Raw genomic sequence first — 22,137 nt, forward strand, 5'->3', positions numbered from 1 at the left:
TTTGTTTTCTCTTTTACAAAGAATTTCAGAAGTCTTCACTGTCTAATACCATGTTTGTATTGCTGCATGGTCGCCAGACGTGGCAAATGAGATGGTGCGCATGTCCCCGAAGGCAAGGACCACCTGTGGGATGGTTTAATTCACTCCTTAAGAGGCAGACCACCACCGACGACAAGGGTAACTGGTCATCAGTTCAATGCGGTTTCACATTACAGGAAACTTTGGTTTATCCGGAGGTTAACTGTCCGGAAACCTCGATCTACCGGCAGAAATCAGGAGCCGTTTTGTTAGGTTTTTTTTCTTTTCGTTGCTTTTTTTTCACCAGTCAGGCTCTGCAAGGTCTTGCTGAAGCTGTTGCTAAGCTATAGAGACGCTTGCAAGGTACGGCCGACTGTTTAGAAGCTGTAAAGCAACAGGGTTTGTTGCCAGATACGGAGCTCAAAATCTCCGTATGTTTCAACATTAGCGCTGGTTTGTCCGGCACTTTTGATGGGACGGCAAAAGCTCGGTCCCGTCGGTGCCGGATAGCACAAAGTTTCCTGTACTGACATATACTAATCTTGCCTCAGTATCACTGATGATCCCTGGCCAAAATCACAAAGTAACAAATACGACTTTTGTCCACCCATGCCTGTAAGTATTTGAACAGTTTATATCGGTCTGATGTGATGGTGGGTTTGCAGCAGATGCTTAAATCAGTTTAGTTTCTCATTCTGGATGTGGAATATGTACCGTGGCACAAGCTTTTCTAAAAGTAACAAGTAAAACTTTTTGAATTGTCTGAAGCATTCTAAAAGTAGTAACTTAACTATCAAAAAAGGTGCCAGTAATGTAACCATTTTGAACTATATAGAGTTTGTAGTTCAATTGCTAAATTTGTTAAAGTTTTTAAGTGTCTAGTTATTCAGTGGGAGTGGACATTCCATTCATTGCCCAGACAAGTGGTAATTTACAAGTTTAAAAACAGTAACACACACCAGTGAATTATTGCTTAACAATGTTTTCAAACAGCATGTTAACCCTGCACCATTTAAAACAATTGAAAAGCCAAGAACAACACCAGTAACGACTGAACATGGCTGCAGTACCTCTCCCAGTGCAGATAAACCCTTTTGCAGGTCTCCTAAAGGATATGCCCAGACAGCTGAAGCAAGTTCACTGTAGTTTCATCACTGTTGAACTTGATGTTGCTTTGGGTAAACTTGAAATTCCACCGAAACAGCAGCTGTCAGCAGATTGGCCAGATTCCAGACAAACTGATGAAAAGACTGCTCCACGGCACTCTTGTTTAAATTGCTGCTGTACAAATAATCTGTGGAGATGATGATTTTATGGGTGTTTCACACTTGTGAAAGAACACCGGTTAAAGTCATTGTCACCGAAACGTAACTAATCCCACACAGTGAGTTCGTTTAACTAGCAGCTTGCAAGGAGATAAAGACTGAATGAATTTACGAGGACGTGGCTGGGGGCGGGTGGTGGCAGTGCGGGTGGGAAGGAAAGCACAGAAACAGATGCAGTTTTCTGAGTACAGGAAACTCTTTGGTATCCGGCACCGACGGGACCGGCGTGTTGCCGGTTGATCAAAAATTCCGGATCACGGAGAGGGTTATCTACAGAGGCTATTTTTAACAAAGAAAAATAAGAAATGTGCAGTATACAGTAATTGGGTACTCACCTACAGAATGTTGTGTTAAATGGATGGTGGAAGATGCTTGATTAAGTACAGTACTGCCAGTTGAGGGTAATGCAATGCAATGACTACCAGCAGCGGGGGAGACGCACAGTACCCCTGTAAAATGGCGGATCAGAAGAGACTACTTGCGGCGCGGGAGAGTCAGACTCCTGTTACAGGGGTATTGAGGTGTTCCGACTTCCGACAGCACCAAGAAGCCGAGTAGTGGTAGTTTGGAGAACTACCCCCACTGACTAACTCGGCCACCGCGAGCGACTCTGACTCGGCAACATTGCTGGTTATTGTGACGATAGCAAAATACTGCAGATGTTGGAAATCTGAAATAACAACAGAAAATGTTGGAAAAACTCAGCAGGTCAGGCAACATCCGTGGAGAGAAATTTGAGTTGACGTTTCGGGTTGAACCCTTCTTCAAAACTGGAAAGAAAAGAAACTAGATCGAAGGCAGGGCTGCGATCGGACAAAAGAATAAAAGAAACAAAAGAAGTAAAAGAGATTAGAAGCTAGACGAGATGGTAATAGGCTGGGATTAGGTGTAAAGTGTACTGGCAGGGCAAAAGATAGCTGCCAGGTGTGAGAGAGAAACAAAAGGAAAGGGGGGGGTGTGGAAAGGAGTGGAACAATTACAAGAGAAAATGAAATGGGGGCCGAGCTTATGATCTGAAATTGCTGAACTCGATATTGAGTCCGGAAGGTTATTGTGTTGTTTTCGGAGTGAGAATTTTGCCGGTTAATAGAGAATTCTGGATATTTAGGTGCCGTTTAAACGAGCGTTTCCTGTAGTTCATATCCAGTTTAATGGTAGGATATTCTCTCAGCTACTGTTGCTTAAGCTATTGCAATATTAGGGAGTGGATCCAACAATTGGGGAAATGGTCTCCATGTGAATCATTTGAAAAACACAACACTTAGAATTAATTAACACTTGCCATTGATACCTTTGCAGACTGTTGCTTGGGAACACTCATTACCTTATCAAGACCTTGTAGATAAAAGTGAATAATTTTGTCAGCCTTGGTTCAGTGCTAGCTCACTCGCCTCTGAGTCAGTAGGTCGTGGGTTCAAGTCCCACTCCAGAGACTTAAGCACATAATCTAGGCTGACATTTTAAGTGCAGTACTAGGGAGTGTTGCACTGTTGGAGGTGTCATTATTGCTGCAGTGACTGGTTGAAGATCAATTTTCCTCTGAATCATAAGCACATTGATATTTTACCTTTTTACTCGATTAAGATGGGGAGATTTAGGAAAGGTTTCTTTGCTTTTACCTGTAACAGGTTTGCGTCTGCCTGGTTTTTTAATGTATGTATAACACTTGTACCCTGTCTCGCATGTACAGGAAACTTTTTTTTATCCGGCACGGACGGGACCGACGTGGTGCCGGTTCATCAAAAATTCCGGATAACCGAAAGCTATAGCAAAAGATATGGAGCTGAGAGCTCCGTATAAAGCAACAAACCCTGTTGCTTAGCAACAGGTTCAAAACAATGGCCACAAGTTGCAAGCGTCTCTGTAGCTTAGCAACAGCTGCAGCCACACCCTTGCATAGCAACACATGGAGGAAGGCAAGTAAAAAAAGTTACCTGAACCTACTCCTGAATTTTGCCGGTTAACCGACATTTCCGGTTATTTAGGTGCCGGTTAATCGAAAGTTTCCTGTAGTTGCTACTTCAAATGTAGTTGCTTTTGCCTCTGTTCACATGGTTTGGTCATAAACAGTCCCTCATTAGGTTAAAATTTCTTCTGAAGGTGGGTGACTGGCCTGAAGCTGGTAGCCAGGCAGCCTCCTCAATCCATGTGCAATCTAATTTGATTGATGGGTCTGTCACTGCAAGAAGTATCTGACTTTTAATTTGAGAGCAATTTCTGTCAATTGTCTTTCCACAGCTTAGACTTCAAAGGGTTGAAAAGTATAAACCTAGGCTCGAATCTAGCTTCTTGAGTGAAACTCGAGTTTGCCAGGCAGCTACAAGGTAGGATTAGTGGAACACTGAAAATCCAATTTGAAGTCGTAAATTTTGTTTCACAGACATTGGTCTGAACTAAGACTGTTACCTCTGAAGTCTGAGAGCTTTGAGATGACAAGATTTTTATAAATTCATTGCACCTCTGTGATTTGTATCTCTATTGTTTGACTTTTGCCTCTGTTCAATTTGACTTAATGCTCCAATAAAGTGCCAGCCTAGATGATGTATTCAGCTTTACTCGCTGGCAGCACTTTCACCTCTGAGTCATACAGTTGTGTGTTCAAGCCTCATTATGGGATTTGAGCACTTCGCTGCAGTATTAATGGAGTGCTGAATTATTGTAGGTGTTGCCTTTTGGAGATAAAAGTTTCCATGCCAGTATTTGAAGCGGAGCAGAGAATTCTCCTGGCGCCCCGGCCAATGTTCCTCTCTCAACCAACAGCACCAAAGCAGATTACACTCGTTGGTCATTTGTCTCATTTGCTGCTGGTTGGATCTTTTCTGTGTGAGTTGGCTGCTGTATTTGCCTACAAAACAACAGTGCTACACTTGAAAAATAGTTCATTGGCTGTGAACCACTTTGTGATAGACTGAGGAAATTAAATAAATGCAAATCCTTCTTTAATAATATAGCTGGAGATATACAGTCTTTCGGAGTGTTATTTGTCTGTTAGTTGGAGTAGTTTAGAGTCACTGCTTGCGTTGCACATCAGTGGTAAACTGGATTATTGTTTACCTAGGGCATGCTACTTCCCAGGTTACTCCATATATAAATTTGTTTGGGTTCCTAGAAAATGTGGGAATGCCTGTGGTATCAGTTCATGCACTGAGTATGAGAAAAAGTATCTGGAGGCGCAGTCTTGTCTGCCCTTTTTTATATATGGTCACATGCCTGGGAGATTACAGTGTTAGGGGGTTTATGATTTACAGAAGGGTTAAGCTGAACAAAGCTGGAAGTGGGGTGATCATATGGATATGGGTGGATTTTATGTCCGTTGAAAAAATTATACAAGTGGCTGACACAACACATGTTATGGATTGAAGTTGAGGATAATGCAGGTAAGCGATTGATTCTCAGATGTTGTAGACTGGGTGCTTTTTGCAAGCAGGCATTCCCAATGCAGGTATAGCATACACGCATACAAAGTAGTGATTCTTCTGCTCTCCTGCAGAGATATGCCTCAGTGCCAACATCAGTCGATCACCCCCTGCTGCACCTGTAAGACATTTTCCTTTTACCACTTTCTGAGTGACTGTCCCAGTTAGTGCCAAATAGGTGTGTTTTGTGTTATACATCATCTGATGTAGAGACTCTTCTAGCCAATAGACATTTCATCCAGCAATTCTAGTCCCACTACAAAAAAAGTGATGAATGATAATTATGTAATGGGCTATTCCAAGACACAAATTTTGAGATTATTGAAACAGCCCAATGCATGGCTGCATCTTTTTATTGTAGGAACTCTACCAGGAGTACTCTGTGCGACACTGCTCATCGTATCATAAGAAAGGATGTTCTGACCCTTGAGGGTGCAACATCAAGATGATTCCTTAACGCTGGAATCTTAAGTTGGGAAAATATTGAGGAAGCGGGGCTTGTTCTCATTGAATAGGAGAATACTTCAAGATGACCTAATTATGAAGGTGGATAAAAACTCATCGAAACAATTGTTTATATTCAGAAAGAGATCAAAAACTAGAGGGAATAATTTAAAAATGAAGAGCAAATGGGCAGAACTGTTCCACACAGCGCAAGACTAACCCTTGTTTTGGGGGATTGGATACTGTGATTCTGTCCATTTTTCTGAGTAAGCTGCAAACCAGGAGCCTTGGTTAGGGTTCCTACTCCTGAATTCTATGCCACGACCCTGCTGGAATGTGCAGTGTGAGAATGTTGCGTGAGGATAGGAACGTGTTTGCCGGTCAAGCCCCCACGGTTGAATTTCTGCTGACGCACACTGCCTTGATTCATGCATGAAGAATGACTACGAATGAAATACTGGAGGGCTGTTGGGAATCTCTGGATCAGTACATCATTATAAACCAGTGCTTTCTGGACAGGAGTGGGGGGGTGGGTATTAAGTTTTGAAATACCAATTGATGGTGATGTAGAAGAAATTCTGTACCCTGATTGCACAGTATTTGCTTATTTTTCAGGTATATGAATGACCCAGAACACTGTGAAATACAATAGAGACTGAACCAGCAGGCAGTGGGAAAATATGCCAATACCTCCGCCACCCCCACCCCCGCCTGCTGCACCCCCTCCACCTCCAGCCTTTAATCAGGTAAGAAAAAAGGCTTGGGGGCACTAAATGTGACAGTTTGGGGGATTGCCTGTAATTTCATATTGGTTAAAAGTTAACTCTCAAGCCTCAGGAAGGAGGGGGAGTGCTTTTATTAGCACCCCGCCTCCTGCTTGGGGCGCTACCACGGAAAGTATTGCCCCGGCGAAGTTACCGCCCCAAAGGGGGCGCCACTGAATTTTTCCACCATAGTCTTCAGTTGTAATTTGCCAAGAGCTTTGTAGCAGCAATTTAAAATATATATATATTTTTGGTTAATTTTAATCTTTTTAAACAGGCAAATACAGTTACACCTAAGTTGAGCAGAGACGAACACCGTAATCGAGGGGCGCTCTTAAGTGATATCACAAAGGGAGCCAAACTTCGAAAAGTGACCAATGCAAATGATAGAAGTGCCCCAATTCTTGAAAGTAAGTGTCAAAAGTGAACAGCAGTGATGTTACTGCGATTTCAGTAAATCATAATGGTGAGTTTTTGACATTGTTGCACGATGTTCACTTAAAAACTGTGAAATCCCCAGCAGTACAATTACAGATTTTGTCTTTTCAAACTTGGGATCTGTTTGGCAGGGGTATGTTAAGTTGTTTAAAACTATGGTGAAGTACTGGTGCTTTCTCCTTAGTTTAGAAGGCAATTTGAGATGATGATGAATTAAGAGCACCATACAAGAAGAAGTGTAATGTACAATGTGTATTGGCTTAGTTCAATTTTTTTTTCCTATTGGTACTAAAACACTGAATAAACCTGGTGACAGTGATGCACGCTAAGTATGATTTAAATTACTTGCTGATTTATGCCTGGGCTGAGTTTTTGCTACTTGTGCCACATCAAATGATTAGATGCCACTGAAATCCATCAAAAAGCTAGTTATCATTGTGCATGTTTAATAACATCTCTTTCTTTATCTGCAGCTCCTAAAGGAGGAGGCGGTGGTGGTGGTGGATTTGGTGCAGGACATGTGTCTGGAGGGCCAGTCCCACCAATGGGTGGTTTGTTTCAGGGTGGAGTTCCAAAGCTTCGTCCAGTAGGACACAGAGACAATTCAGGTACTTTGGGCAAACTCTCTTAGTTTAGAGAGGTTCAGCTTCGTGATTGTTGCTATGTGGATTGTAGTACCCTTTGAGATAACTGGTTGTCAGTAAAGCTGTTCTGATATCGGCAATGAGAGAAGATTTTTAAAAAAAAATAATAATTTCAGCTCTCCGACAGCATCATGACACTATGTAGCACAGCTCTGAGCCACAAACGTGGTAGAATTGATCTAGTTCCACTCCAGGTACTTGTATGCATGACCCAACTGGCACTTGAGTGCAGTACTGAGGGAGTGCTGCACTGTCGGAAGTGCCATCTTTCGGATGGGGCGCTAACCGAGGCCGCGTCTTCCCACTTGGGTGGATGTAAAAGATCCCATTGCACTATTCCAATAAGAGCACTGGAGTTCTTCCTGATTCCCTGGCCAATATTTATCCCTCAACCAACATTACCATAACAGATTATCTGGTCATTTATCTCATTGCTGCTTGTGGAACCTTGCTATACGCAAATTGGCGCCCGCGTTTCCTACATTGCAATAGTGAATAGACTTTAAAAAGTACTTTTTTGGTGAGAAAATGGTTTGGGACCTCCTTAAGTTGTGAAAAAGACTATATAAATGCAAGTTATTTCTTATATGTGTGTGTGTGTGTGTATATATGTATATGTATGCATATATTAATATTACCCAGTCTTATACTGCAGTTAAGTATTGAAGAGTTAAGCCTTCATTTGGAAAGACCTGTCGTGATGTTGCCAATTTGCAACATGCCTCGCTATACTCTACAACTAGTCCAGGTTGCTACAAAAGCAAAATACAGGAAACTTTGTGCTATCCAGCACCGACGGGACCGAGCTGTTGCCGTCCCATCAAAACTGCTGGACAAACCAGCGCTAATGTTGAAACATACGGAGATTTTGAGCTCCGTATCTGGCAACAAACCCTGTTGCTTGCTTCTAAACAGTCGGCCGTACCTTGCAAGCATCTCTGTAGCTTAGCAACAGCTTCAGCGAGACCTTGCAGAGCCTGACTGGTGGGGAAAAAAAAGCAACGAAAAGAAAAAAAAACTAACGAAACGGCTCCTGATTTTTGCCGGTGGCTCGAGCATTCCAGACAGTTAACCTCCGGATAAACCAAAGTTTCCTGTACTGCAGATGCTGGCAATCTGAAATAAAAAGAAAATGCGAGAAATACTCAGCAGATCAGGCAGCCTCTTTAGAGAGAGGAACAGAGTTAATGTTTCAGGTCGATGACCCTTCATTAGAAGGTTATGATGAAAGGCCATCAACCTGAAACATTGACCCTGTTTCTCTCTCCACAGAAGCTGCCTGACCTGCTGAGTATTTCCAGCATTTTCTCTTTTTAGTCCTAGTTACTGTTGTGAGAAGACTCCTGGGCTCATGAAAGTCGGTTTTGTATCCAAACCACCACTCCAATATCTGATTCCTAGCATCAATTAATTTTCTATCAGACTTCCATGTTTGCATATGATTTCTCCCTTCCCTCAATGGGCTGTAAAATTTAAAATGTGTGACCGTTCTAGTTATATTCTGCTACATTATCACCTTGCATTAAAGCTGCAGTGCCCCACAGTAGGTGGGAGGTGAAGCTGCCATTTACTGAAGCAATCAAGCTTCTCGCGTTGGCCACATTGAAAGAGGTAATTAAGTTTTTGCAAAAGTGCGGGTAAGATCAAGCTGTGCCAGTTTGTGCACTCAGGCTATTGACCTGTGTTAGGCTCCTGTTTACCTGCCAGTCACCAAACTAGAACTGGCTAAAGGTCAGCAGCATGATTACGCAGATGAAGTATGTTTGATTTTTCTGCTGCAAAAAAGTCAATAATTATAAAACTGATGCAGTGAAGGACGCAATTATTTCAGTGGAATTTTTTTAATTTTTCTCCCCCATCCAAAAGCTAAGGACGAGGGGGTGGGGTGGGGTGGGGGGGGGGGGGGGGGAGAAAACCAACCAGAATTCCCGCTCCTGTTTGCTATGCAAAGACTCCAGCTGGAAAATATGCATGTGTGGCATGGGATGAGGACTGAAACACACTTGTGTATGATGCCTATATGGTTGAATATCCAGCCGGGCTAGCCATCCAGACTCGTATTGGAAGAATGGCCACTCCTCCACTCTTCTCTCCCCACAGTGTTGACTCCTTACTGTAATATGGTGTCACGGACACACTCTGGTACCTTGCCCAAGTGAGCCTTGACAATGACTGTTGACAGGCTTTTTGATCGCGAGTATATCATAGGCAATTTCTGTCTACAGTTGAGGTCCAGGCGCATGCTTCCAATAGGGGTCAACAGATAGCAGTTAGGCGCGAGGAATCTGAACACTCCCCTCTAACCCTGGGACGTTCAGGCCAATTGTAGCTACCCTACTGCTGCCCAGCTGAGACCAGATAACGCTGCAGTCTGGGACTGAATCTCGGGCCTTTCTAGTTTGTATCATTCACTAGTCATGGGACAAACTCACTAAACCATCAGGGAGCCTAGGGTGTAGTTTCTAAAGTACAGCACTTTACATTTCAATCGCTTATCCCTTTTATTTCAGATTCTACATCCAGTAAAACAGCACCAAATCCACCTGTCACGAGATCAGCTGCTCCTCGACCTCCTTCTAGCAGTAACCGCTACAGCGATGATTCTGATTCACAGAGTAAAACGTCTCCACCAGAGCTTCCAAGAGTTCACCGACCTTCATTACCAGACCTTTCCAGCACATCCCGCCCCAGTAGTGCCGGAGGTGTGAGGCACAGCGCATCAGCACCGCCACCGCCTCCTCCAATTGGAAGACGTACAAATCCGCCTCCGCCACCTATGCACAGCAGCAGAACTCATTCCAGTGGACCATACAACAGAGAAAAGCCTTTGCCTCCTACTCCAGGACAAAGGACTCCTGGCAATAGAGATGGACCTCCTGCCCCTCCATCTGTCAAGCCTCCCCCATCACCAATCAATCCTAGGCTTAGTAGCATTCAGAGCCAACCTTTGCCACCCCCTCCCCCACCTTACAGGCAGCCTCCCCATGTACATAATGGCCCTTCCAGTCCAGGGAGTGAGGCTGCCCCAGAATTACCGCAGAGACACAATTCGTTATCGCGCAAGTCAACGGGATTAATGCGGGGAGCCGCTCCTCCCCCTCCGTCTCCTTCACCCTCCCAGAACCGACCACCGCCACCTGCTAGAGATCCGCCAAACCGAGGTGCAGGTAAGAGCTTTCTGTGTGTGCAATAGAGATCAAATACAGTGGGCAACTGATGAAACTCGGAAGCGAACGCATTTTATGAACAATAGTAGAAAAGTTGCCTTATGTGTACAAGAAACCATTTGAAAATGGATTGATTTTAAAAGCAGGCTTCATCGCTGGGTTAGGGAGGGGAAAATTCAAATCTGGTTCCTGCTGCTGATCCACTGATCACAATTGAAAATTGGATGTGTGTGGACATTGGATGAATGCAGCATCATGAATGCTGCGCCTGATCAACCTCTGGGCCTCCGTGGTCAAATAGCTTCCCAGCACACACTGTACGAGTGGCTGCTTGGGGGTTGCCGGCAGTTTATGGACTATACAGCTTCTTCTTAGGCAGTCCCTCGGAACCGAGGATGACTTGCTTCCACATTTTTAATGAGTTCTCAGGTGACTGATGAGTCCAATGCGGGACCTACAGTCTCTGTCACAGGTGGGGCAGACGGTGGTTGAAGGGGCGGGTGGGTGGGGCGCTTGGGTTGACGTGCGCTCCTTCTGCTGCCTGCGCTTGGCTTCTGCTTGCTCCCGGCGAAGAGACTCAAGGTGTTCGGCGCCTTCCCAGATGCTTCTCCTCCACTTTGTGCGGTCTTGAGCCAGGGATTCCCAGCAGCTTGTGAGTGACTTAGGGAGGTGGGGGAAATTGAGCTAAAACACCTGTTAAAGCACTTGCTCTGTAAAATGTTGTTTTAATGGAATAAGCATACAGTAACAACTGCAATGTTCTTCGTGGTAATGTCTTCACATTTGACTGCCATTCGACTGCAACAGGACATAGAAAGGTTAGCAGAATGGGCAGACAAGTGGCAGATGGAATTTAACACCGAGAAGTGTGAGGTGATGCATTTTGGCAGAAGGAACAGGGAGAGGCAATATACACTTAATGGCACAGTTTTAAAGAGTGTGCAGGGACAGAGGGACCTGGGAGTTAATGTGCATAGGTCCCTGAAGGGGGCGGGACATATTGAGAGAGTGGTTTTAGCAAAGCATATGGGATCTTGGGCTTCATAAATAGAGGTATTGAGTATAAAAGTTGAGCTGAACCTTTATAAAGTGCTGGTTAGGCCACAATTGGAGTATTGCATCCAGTTCTGGTCACCACACTTTAGGAAGGATGTGAAGGCCCTTGAGAGGGTGCAGAGGAGATTTACCAGATTGGTTCCGGAGATGGGGGATCTTAGCTACAAGGACAAGTTGGAGAAGCTGGGCACTTAATATTCAAGGGTACAAAGTGTTCAGAAAAGATAGGGAAGGAGAAAAGGGTGTTGGGGTGGCAGTGCTGATTAAGGAAGACATTGCAGTGTTGGAAAGGGAGGATGTTCTTGAGGGGACAAGGACAGAATCCATTTGGTTAGAGTTGAGGAGCAAAAAGGGTATGATCACACTATTGGGGGTATTCTATAGGCCTCCAAATAGAGGGAGGTAGAGGAGCAAATCTGCAGGGAAATAGCAGAGATATGCAAGAGCTATAGTGTAGATATTGGGGGACTTTAATTACCCAAATATCGATTGGAATAATGCTAGGGTAAAGGGAAAGGAGGGGAGAAATTTCTGAAATGTGTTCAGGAGAATTTCCTTGACCAATATGTACTTGGCCCAACTAGGAAAGGAGGCATTGCTGGATCTGGTGCTGGGGAATGAGGTGGGCCAGGTCGACCAAGTGTCTGTGGGAGAACACTTGGGTACGAGTGATCATCGTATTATAAGATTTAGATTAGCAATGGAGAGGAGCAAGAAACAATCTAGAGTGGAACTTCTAAACTGGAATAAGGCTAACTTCAATGGGATGCGAAAGGATCTAGCCAAGGTAAAATGGAACCAAAGACTGACAGGAAAAACTGCAACGGAGCAATGGGTGATCTTGAAGGAGGACATGTTACAAGTACAGACTAGGTACATTCCAACAAGAGGGAAGGGTAAGGGAACTAAAGCAAGGGGTCCTTAGATAACGAGGGAAATAGAGAAGATGATGAAACAAAAAAAGAGGGTGTATGACGCATGTCAGGTGAATTCTTCAAGGGAGAACCAAACCAAATGCAATAAGTTGAGAGGGGGTGTGAAGATGACAATAAGATTGGCAAAGAGAGAATATGAGAGTAGAATGGTGGTTAACATAAAAGGGAACCCAAAAATCTTCTACTGGCATGTAAACAGTAAGCGGGTAGTAAGAGGCAGGGTGGGGCCTATTAGAGACAAAGAAGGTGATATATGCTTAGAGGCGCAGGGCAAGGCTAGAATACTCAGAGTATCAATGGGGGATCTTAGCTACAAGGACAGGTTGGAGAAGCTGGATTTGTTTTCGTTAGAGCAAAGGAGGTTGAGGGGTGATTTGATAGAGGTGTACAAGATTATGACGGGTTTGGATAGGCTAGACGGGGAAAGGCTGTTCCCACTAGTTGATGGTATAGGGACTAGGGGACACAGATTTAAGGTTTTGGGCAAGAGATGCAGGGGGGATGTGAGGAAAAACTTTTTTACGCAGCGAGTGGTGAGGACCTGGAACTCGCTGCTGACGGAAGTGGTGGAAGCGGAGACACTCAATGTTTTCAAGGGGAGACTGGATAGGCACTTGAGGGAAATAAACTTGCAGGGCTGCGGGGATAGAGTGGGGGAATGGGACTGACTGGATTGCTCTACAGAGAGCCAGCACGGACTTGATGGGCCGAATGTCTGCCTCCTGTGCTGTTAGACTATGACATTTCTTAATATGTCATCATGTCCAGTTCATTGGACTTCAGAATATTTAAAGAGGACCACACCAAAAAATAAGTTGAGAAACCTTGGTGAAGGCCCATAGTTTTAGGACACCAAGGTTGAAAAGAGTATGATAAAGGAGCAGTGAGTAGGTGACTGCAAGCTTAGATTTTTAAAATCTTAGTTTGCAAGAAGAAGGGAAAACTGAGGCAGATAAGGAGTTTCTAACCGTTTTGAAGACCCGAGAAAATGAGTTGGGGTAGGAGAGAATGCAGCAAGTTTTGATTTCAACACAGTGAGTATATATAAAAGACGTGTCCTTTGTAGCAAATTCTACTGTTAGTCAGAATTTGCAGCACCCTTTGGGAATCTTATTTTGATACACAGAATGGCCATATCCAACTGCTGCCACTGAAAACAAATATATTTAATCTCTGCAGTGATTGGGAGCATTTCTATTTTTAAGCCGCAGCTGGTGAGTTTGGCTGCAAGAAAAGAATTCTTCCAAATTTGTTGCCAGTCACGTCAGATATAGTTTATTTTTAGAGCTGGCATATGGCGACGTGCTGTGCATCAGACTGTCGCTCCCGCTGGCTGCTCGTGGGAAGCTGTTAGAGCATCTTGGTTTTTGTCCAAGTAGAATAAATAAGATGGCAATAATTTTCTAGTAAGTGCGTCACTGGAATTCCCATGTAAGTGTGCAAAAGTAAAGAATGTTACTGATTCTGTTAACTTCCCCAGTTACACAAATGCAATTCAAGAAAGTTTGTAAGCATTTTCTTTTTGGTGAAGCGATTCTTGTGAGGGCAACACCAGATTTCTGGTAAATTTGGTTACGGTGTGAGTTTTGGGCACAAGACGCAATGGAGAAACTGCAGTGTAGATTCACTCGGATGTTACCAGGTTGAGCAGTTACAGTTATGAAGAAAGTCTTGAAAAGCTGCCAGCTTTTTCCCCCATTGGGGTTGAGGGGTGGCCTAATGGAGGTCTTCAAGATTATGGAGAGTTATAAGATAAATAGTGATAGATTGTTTCCACTGGTTGGTGAGACTATAACAAGAGGACAGAAATTTAAAATCAGAAAAAAATTGAGGAAGTTAGAAAAAATGTCTGTGTAGAGATTGATGCAGAGTCGGAATTCTTTTAAAAAGGGAATTAGCTGCCTGACGAGGTGGACGGGGAACAAGTGAGAGTGGGATTAGACTAGCTGGTTCATATGAAGAAAGGTACCAGCATAGATTTGATGGACCACATTGCCTGTTTCTGTGTTAGAGCAGTCTATGATTCCATGATATTTATAACTGATATCAGGAGCGACTTCTAGCACAAAGAATAATCAACACATGGGGTGGATCTGCATGTAGAGTACTGGAGGCAAACATCCTGGAATCATTCAGGAAGCGACTGATGGGTGGTTCGGGTCATTCTGGAGGGCTGAGTTAAAACGAGGGCAGATAGCATAAAATGATAAAGGGATTTGACAGGGTAACACAGGGAACCTCTTTCCTCTTGTGGGGGAATTCAGATAAGGGGTCATAATCTTAAAATTAGAGCTAGCCATTCAGGAGTGAAATCAGGAAGTGTTTTTTCACACAAAGGGTAATGGAAATCTGGAACTCTCTTCCCTAAAAGGCTGTAGTTGCTGGGTCAATTGGAATTTTCCGCACTATCCATTGATAGTTTTATTGTTGTGAGGATGTCAAGGGACATGGAGAAAAAGTGGTAAATGGAGTTGAGATACAGATCAGCCATGATCTAATTGAATGGCAGAACAGGCTCGAGTGACTGAATGGCCTACTCCTGTTTTTATGCTTCTAAAATGGACTTCCTCATCTGTATTTATCTTACTACCTTTTTGATTACTTTTTGTACCTGTGCACTAGTTTTTAGTGATTCGTGGACCTGAACACCTAAATCCCTTTTCTCGTTCTCAGTTCCTAGTCTCTCACCATTAAGAAAATATTCCGATGTGTCTTTCTTAGATCCAAAGTTGATGACCTCACACTTCCCCACATTGCACTCCTCCTGCCACAGTTTTGCCCACACACTGCCATATGTCCATTTTTAGCTTCCTGCTCCCATCTGCTCCTAATTGTACCTTCTAACTTAGTGTCATCTACAAACTTGTATATACAGGAAACTCTCGATTTACCGGCACCCAACCAGAAATCTCGGTTAACCGGCAAAATTCAGGAGTAGGTTCAGTTAAGTTTTTCTTCATATTAGTGGCCGTTCCTGGATCTGTGGCTGTGTAATCGGGGGTTTCTGCACTTGTTGCTAAGCAACAGGGACGCTTGGTCTGTGGCCGGGGTTCCTGCAGCTGTTGCTAAGCAACAGGGAAGCCTGGATTTGTTGCTGTGTACGGAGCTCTCGTACCTTTTAACTATAACTCTCTGTAATCCAGACTTTTTGATAAACCGGCACCACGCTGGTCCCGTCTGTGCCGGATAAAAAAGAGTTTCCTGTACAACTCTACTCCTTCATCCAAGACATTGACATATGTGGTGCAAAGCTGAGATCCCACTACAAATCTGTGAGGAAGACCACTTGTCACATTCTGCCTTTATCCCTATTCTCTATCTCCTACTTTCCAACCCATGTCACAATGATGCCTCCAATTCCGTGCACTTTTATTTTTCTAATAATCTCTTGTGTAGAACCTTATCAAATACCTTCTGGAAGTCCATATAGATAACATCCATGGATAATCCCCTAGCTACCATGTTGGTGACCTCAAAGTTCAACAGATCAAACAGATTTGACACGTCCGTCAAAAATCCATGCTGACTCTCTTTGATCAGCTCATACTTATTCAAGTGCTCAATCACTCTGTCCCCGATGATTGATAGATTCCAGTCACTTCCCCACAACTAACATTAAACTGACAGGTCTGTAGTTTCCTGATTTTTTTTTTTTCTCCCTTCTTAAATAGTGAAGTAACATTTGCAATTTTCCAATCCAAAGGGACAATTCCCGAATCAAGGGAGCTTTGGAAAATTATGATTAACGTGTGCAATTTCCTCACCCATTTCTTTTAATACCCTGGGATAGAAGTCCTCGACTGTGAAAACGGATACAGTCTATTAATTTAACAAGTCTGCCATTTCCTTATAATCCATTATAGTGGCACATGCATCTGTTTTTAATGGGCCCACGTTCCCCCTTACCACATTTTCTCTTATTTCGTCAGATGAACAAATGTTACTACAAAAAAGAAAGATGTAATAAAAACATGTTTAAAATGCAAAACATATTTATGTTAGAACATTAATACTCAGTTAATGCAGCATTCTACATTAATTGTCACCTCAAATTATGAAGTCACTGAAAAGTTTTGGGAAAGTATCAATCATGGTTCAAAAATTGGATTTGCATGCTTTGAAATGAGGAAATAACCTTTAAATTAGGGTTAGAATTTCTGTAAGTTACTAAAATTTGAACAACCACAGCCCAAAAATTGGGTGTGCAACTCTTGACCTACATTCTCAAAAGTCCATTAGTTTGTCTGTTTTCAAGAATAAAAGATTTTCAAGAATAAAGGAAAAATCATCACGTGTCTAATCTGTTGAAAGACAAAATAGAAGGACCTTTACAGACTGTGCATAGATCAGGATCAATCCCTGGTACCGCTTGTCTAACATGTTGAGGGGTCAAAGATTTACATCAAAAGCCCCAGAGTCTGAGTTACAGAAACCTTGCTAAATAATTAATACAGACAAACTAATGGACATCTATAACTTCGTTTTCATCTCCTCAATTCATCAACCTCTATCTGAGCTATTATCAAATCCCCTAATCTTCTGTGATTCCGCAGCACCAGTATGAGCCACAGAATTGACTCTCCCTGCAGAAGCCCTACTTTTAATTGCAGTTTTTAAAAAAATCTTCTCTTTCAGTTAGAGAATGCCACACGATGCCAATCAATTCGGGCGCAAATCTCGCCAGAGCTTTAGGAAAATAACACACAGGTCCACCGCCCTAGATATAAAGTGCACTCTACTTCAGACACAGTTTCACTTCTTCAGAAGATTTCTGTGTGAACTGTGGTTACCTGCTGCTTTTATGTTTGTATTGTGGCGCTTTTTAAATTAAAAAAAATATTGCAAGTTCTGTAATATATAAATATGTTCAGAACGCTTAGTGTGCCACAGAAACTAGATTGACCTGCCGTAGAATCTTTATATTCTCACCACAGCATTTGGTTCAAATTACTGCAGAAATTGGTGTGGCTGTGCTCCAGAATTGAAGGAACCTTGGCTATAATGAAGGTTTAATTATAATGCTCCTGTGAAGCGCTTGGGACGTTTTACTACAGTAAAGGTGCTATATAAATGCAGTTTGTTGTTGTTTGGCCAGGGCAAGGAAAAGTCCCGTTTATAAAGTTTTTTTTCCTCCTTGGCAATTTTCTTCCCATCCTGTGTTAAAGGCATTGACTGTGTGGAACAGTCAGTGTTAGCAGACTTTCTATCTGTAGGCGGGGCGGGGGTGGTGACAGCCAGGCCTGATTCTGTTTTCACTCGACATCCACACTCGCCCGCTTTCAGCAGAGGTTGCTGGATGGCAATGAGGAACAGGAACTGAGCAATTTTCCCTTACTGCTGTTCTGACTGAAATCACCTAGTTCACCTTGTGGAGGGTCTGAACCTTGGACCTTTATTATCTGTCTGACTCGCCTACTTCCTTGTTGAGCCATTGGGGGATGGGGAAGGGAATGAGAATAGATGTCATGCAAACAAAGTGAAACGGTCTTGATAATTTAGAGTTCTCCAAATGAAAGGCGATTGTTGACTCATTCTGGTCCTCAGGTCGGTGAATCTCAAATGGACAAGTTCTGGTCAGATTTGTAGACACTTCAGGCATCTTTTGTCAAATTTATTTGAGTGCAGTGTGTAGGGAGTCATCACAAATACAGTGTAGACCATATAGCATCTAGATTGTTGGATGCTAGAGTTTCTTCCCAGATCTTTAATTGTGTTCAGCCTCTCTACAGTGTCCTTCATACCTATTGTCTTTCCCCTTGTATAAGAACATGGAGAGCCTTCAACAGCCAGCATTAGACTTGGCTTGATGATCTGAAAATAACCTCGTCCTTAAGCAGAGGGACTCGATCAGTAGGGCTCCGTATGCAGCTCAACTAGATAATATGCAAGAATTTCTATTGAGATAAAGGCCATTTGCCCGAACTATCATCTGTTTTTGAGGGGTAAACTCCTCCTTAGCTGTCTTCTCAACATGGCCTCAATCGTGTTCTCTGCAGAAATGCATTGCTGTTCTTGAATTTATTTGCACTGTCAATTTTAATGGCATTCCCTGGTAGAATATTCCAAAATAGATCCGACTGATTATATAAAAACTGATAAATCTGATGAAGCTTTCTGCTAATGGTTCCCAACACAAGCCTACCAAGAACTTTTCAATCGAGTATTACTCAAGAGAATGGTCTTTAGATATTCTTTGTGCCTTTGGGTTCCAAGAATTTTCTTTTATATATTAGAGAGAGTCTGGATAAGCAGGGGCAGGCTAATTCCACTCCTGTTCCAATATTTTTGCATCTATTACAGCGCTTTCTAAAAAAAAAAAAAAAAAAAATTTCTCCCAACATCCAGCTGTAATAAATCGGAGTTATCCACTGTAGGCCACTCTCGCAGGTCCTGTCACTTTCCTAAAATGGTTACATTCTTCAGAACAAACTGTAAAGTGACATTAGGTGGGGGTGGGGGGAAGAGGGGTGCAGTATAATGGGGGACTGAGGTATAATGGGTATCTGCTTTGTGTTTTATTAAGAAACTGCTTGTGTCTGCAAACATTGACTGCAGCGTAGGAGACTGTACCCGAGAAGAAAGTGAAACACAAACAGGACAACAGTACTAAGTGATCATTTGACTTGCATGAGTTTTAAGAGTGTCATTTGATGGATCTCACCAAGTTCCATTTTTTGAAATGAATCTCTCCCTTTTGTCTACAGTGATCACCATCAAATCTTGCAGGATTCGCTCCTTCTGGTTGTGTGCAGTTTTATATAACTAACAAGCTTCTTGTGTTTAATATTAAATGTATTTTTCCATGTGGCACTTGACATAACTTGTTAAGCGTTTAACTTTTTCTCTGCAGCTCCCCCACCACCTCCCCCTGCAATGCGGAATGGAGCTCGAGAGGCCCCTCCCCCGCCACCGCCGTACAGGACACCCTCTTCGGACCCTCCAAATCGAGGGAAGCCACCACCACCACCTCCAATGCGGACTCCTGCACCCCCTCCCCCACCTCCGCCCATAAGAAACGGACACAGAGACCCTGTTGGATCATCATCCAAATCATTTCTAGGTAAAAGGAGGGAAAAAGTGCCAAATTGCTGCTGTTTTAAAATCTGTTTTATCGCTCCCTCAACAATGGGGTTGTCTGCAATGTTTCCCCTAATTTTTTTTTTTTGCGGCCCATTCACAGTTTTGCGCATGTTGGTTGTTTGTTTCTGCAGCTTGTTGGTTGTTTGTTTCTGCAGCTTGTTGGCTACATGCAAAATGGTAGCTTTCAGAACAGATAAATTCGAGCTGTTTCTGTCACTTTTTCTTTTTTGTAGTTCCCATCATATGAACAATGGCACAGAATGAACTTCTTTCCTTTTATTTATGAAAACATCCTGAAATGTTTTTGTGACAGGAATTCCTGTCTCCTACTGGCCGTGCTTGTAATATTGTAATATTTATCCTCGGCTGGATCACTCAGTTGCATGAGCGATTAACACACACCGGGTGTATCCTATTTAAAAAGTGTGCAGTTTCCGTCACTACAGCCAGATGCAAACAGGACAAAACTGACATCAAAGAATCAGAAACTTGTAACTCTGTCAGTTTTACATAAGAGTCGACATGTTGAAGCGCACATTGCCCTATTAGAAGTATTGCGTGTTTCTTGTACTTTTGTTTTGCCAATTTCCTCCTCCACGTTCCCTTCCTCCTTTCCTGAACGTGCTGACTCCTTCCTGGGGTTTAGATCTATGGGAGCCTGCAGCTGTCTACTATCTTGCTCACGTATCCGTTCTTGGTGTGTGATCCTAGATAGTGAGTGACGAACATTTAATTCATTGTGCTAGGCATCACAAGGCGAGCCCAATCCTGTCCTCACCTAACACCCATTCACACAATCTCTTAAAGTCACGGGATTAGTGATCAGGACAGGGAGCTTTAGCTGATTTCCAGAAATAACAAACAGAAAAGTGCTGAAAATAGAAATCAAGAATGTAATGAAAGGAAAAATTACAGTGGATTTAGTTTCTTTTTTAAGCTTTATTCTTTCACCCTCTCTGGATGCCCTTTACTGTGTGGCATTTCCTGGCTAAGAGGGGTGGAAGGTGTCTCGCCCAATGCTGCTCGAGACAACAGTTAGGAGGTATGGGAGAGCCAGCCAGAGTGAATTGCCCTCCGAGAGTCTTTCCTCCCTTCTTACTGGAAAGTGGCTGGCCCCTGCTCCCATTCTCCCCATGATTAGCATGGTCCGCTGACGTCAGTAACTCACCACATGGGCAACGCAGACATGCGCCTGTGGGCACCTGAACACTGTGCCAATCCAACAACTCACCATATGGGAAATCCAGAAATAAGCCTATGCTTGTTTAGATTTTCGGGTTTCAACTAGTAATATTACTGCTGTGGGCTCGTGTACCCGGGAGCTGATTAAAATGGTCAGGTTACATTTCACTGGAGACTTTTTAACATCAATAGGGTTCCCACCTGTTCAGTTTTGGATTGGGCAGGTCTGAAAATTGGACTCCAAAAGCCCGCTTTTCCATAAACGTGTTTGTTTTCTAATGTGGAGGTGTTAGTTATCGAGGGTCATCAGCAGGAACGCCAGACATGCTCACGCCCCTTGCCCTGCTTCTGTTCTGCTTCTATCCCGTTTTTTACTTGGCAAAAGTGGGCAACTCAAAGGGAAACTACTTTTAACCCTGAGCCGGGTCTTGTTTTTTAAAAATGTATTCACGGAGTGTGGGCGTCTCTGGCAAGGCCAGTGTTTATTACCCATCCCTAATTGCCCTCGAGAAGGTGGTGGTGAACCGCCTTCTTGAACCGCTGCAGCCCGTGTGGTATATCTTTTTTGTAGCGGTTTGATACAACTTGCTAGGCTATTTCAGAGGACAGTTGAGAGTCAACCACATTGCTGTGAGTAAGGACAGCAGGTTTCATTACCTAAAGGACATCAGTGAACAAGTAGGGTTTTTACGACAATCCGATAGCCTCATGGTCACCATTACTGATGCTAGCTTTTTATTCCAGATTTATTTAATTAACTGACATCAAATTCACAAACTACCATGGTGGAATTTGAACACCCGTCTCTGCATTATTAGTCCAGGCCTCTGGATTACTGGTCCAGTATCATAACCACTATGTTAAAGTACCCTCTAAGAGTCAAGCCTAGAGGGTGTAGGGTGCTGTTCAAATCTCGTTTTCCAGCAGAACCCCAGTATAATCAAATTGGAGCAGACCTGGAGGTGCTCAGTTTCCTGAGTGGCAGGAATTAGTTGATCTCCTTCATTCACCCAGGTTATTAATAACTTGCATCGACTATTTAAAAAAAAAAAAGACATTTAAAAAATTGTCTCTTCCCTAGATGATTTTGAAGCAAAATACTCATTTCATCCGATTGAAGACTTTCCGGCGCCGGAGGAATATCGGCATTTCCAAAAAACGTACCCAAGTAAGATGAACAGAGGTGAGTCCCTCCAGTTTACGTGCTGTCAGCATGCAAGGATCCCAACTTTAAATGAGTGCTCGGCACCCTCCCGGATCAATCATTTGTCAAACATACTATCCAAGTAAACCCTACTAGCATAGAATAGGTTTACATGAAAGGAATCGGTCCTCGTTTTTTTTCTCGGGGCACCTGTCCTGTAGACACCAACACTAGAAACATTCTCTTACAATTGTGCAACTGGTGATGTGTTGGGTTACACAGAATTACATAGAGTCTACAGCGCAGTAACATGCCATTCGCCCCATATGGCTTATGCTGGTGTTTATGCTCTACACGAGCCCCCTTCCACCCCATTTCATCTAACCCTATCAGTATATCCTCTATTCCTTTATCCCTCGTGTTTATCTAGCTTCCCCTTAAATGCAACTATGCAGCTAGCGATTGAATGGTAGCTGTGAAGGAGTAAAGGAAATTATAATGTCTGGTTATTCTGTCACATGGTA

The 22,137-nt window shown here is 43.2% G+C and overlaps 1 protein-coding gene across 1 annotated transcript in view; it reads left to right on the forward strand.

The window, feature by feature from the left end:
• wipf2b (WAS/WASL interacting protein family, member 2b) overlaps positions 1-22,137 on the forward strand; it is a 57,148-nt gene that overhangs the window by 29,059 nt on the left and 5,952 nt on the right. Inside the window, exons 2-7 of the mRNA XM_085966549.1 lie at positions 5,819-5,949; positions 6,245-6,377; positions 6,879-7,013; positions 9,560-10,216; positions 19,058-19,267; positions 21,551-21,652. Of these exons, the coding sequence (XP_085822675.1) occupies positions 5,884-5,949; positions 6,245-6,377; positions 6,879-7,013; positions 9,560-10,216; positions 19,058-19,267; positions 21,551-21,652 (1,303 nt within the window). The 5' untranslated portion in view covers positions 5,819-5,883. The remainder of the gene's footprint in view (positions 1-5,818; positions 5,950-6,244; positions 6,378-6,878; positions 7,014-9,559; positions 10,217-19,057; positions 19,268-21,550; positions 21,653-22,137) is intronic.

This window comes from Somniosus microcephalus, chromosome 24 (genome assembly GCF_052327205.1).
Source record: "Somniosus microcephalus isolate GS21.2 chromosome 24, FLI_Smic_1.0, whole genome shotgun sequence".
Classification (NCBI taxonomy): Eukaryota; Metazoa; Chordata; class Chondrichthyes; order Squaliformes; family Somniosidae; genus Somniosus; species Somniosus microcephalus.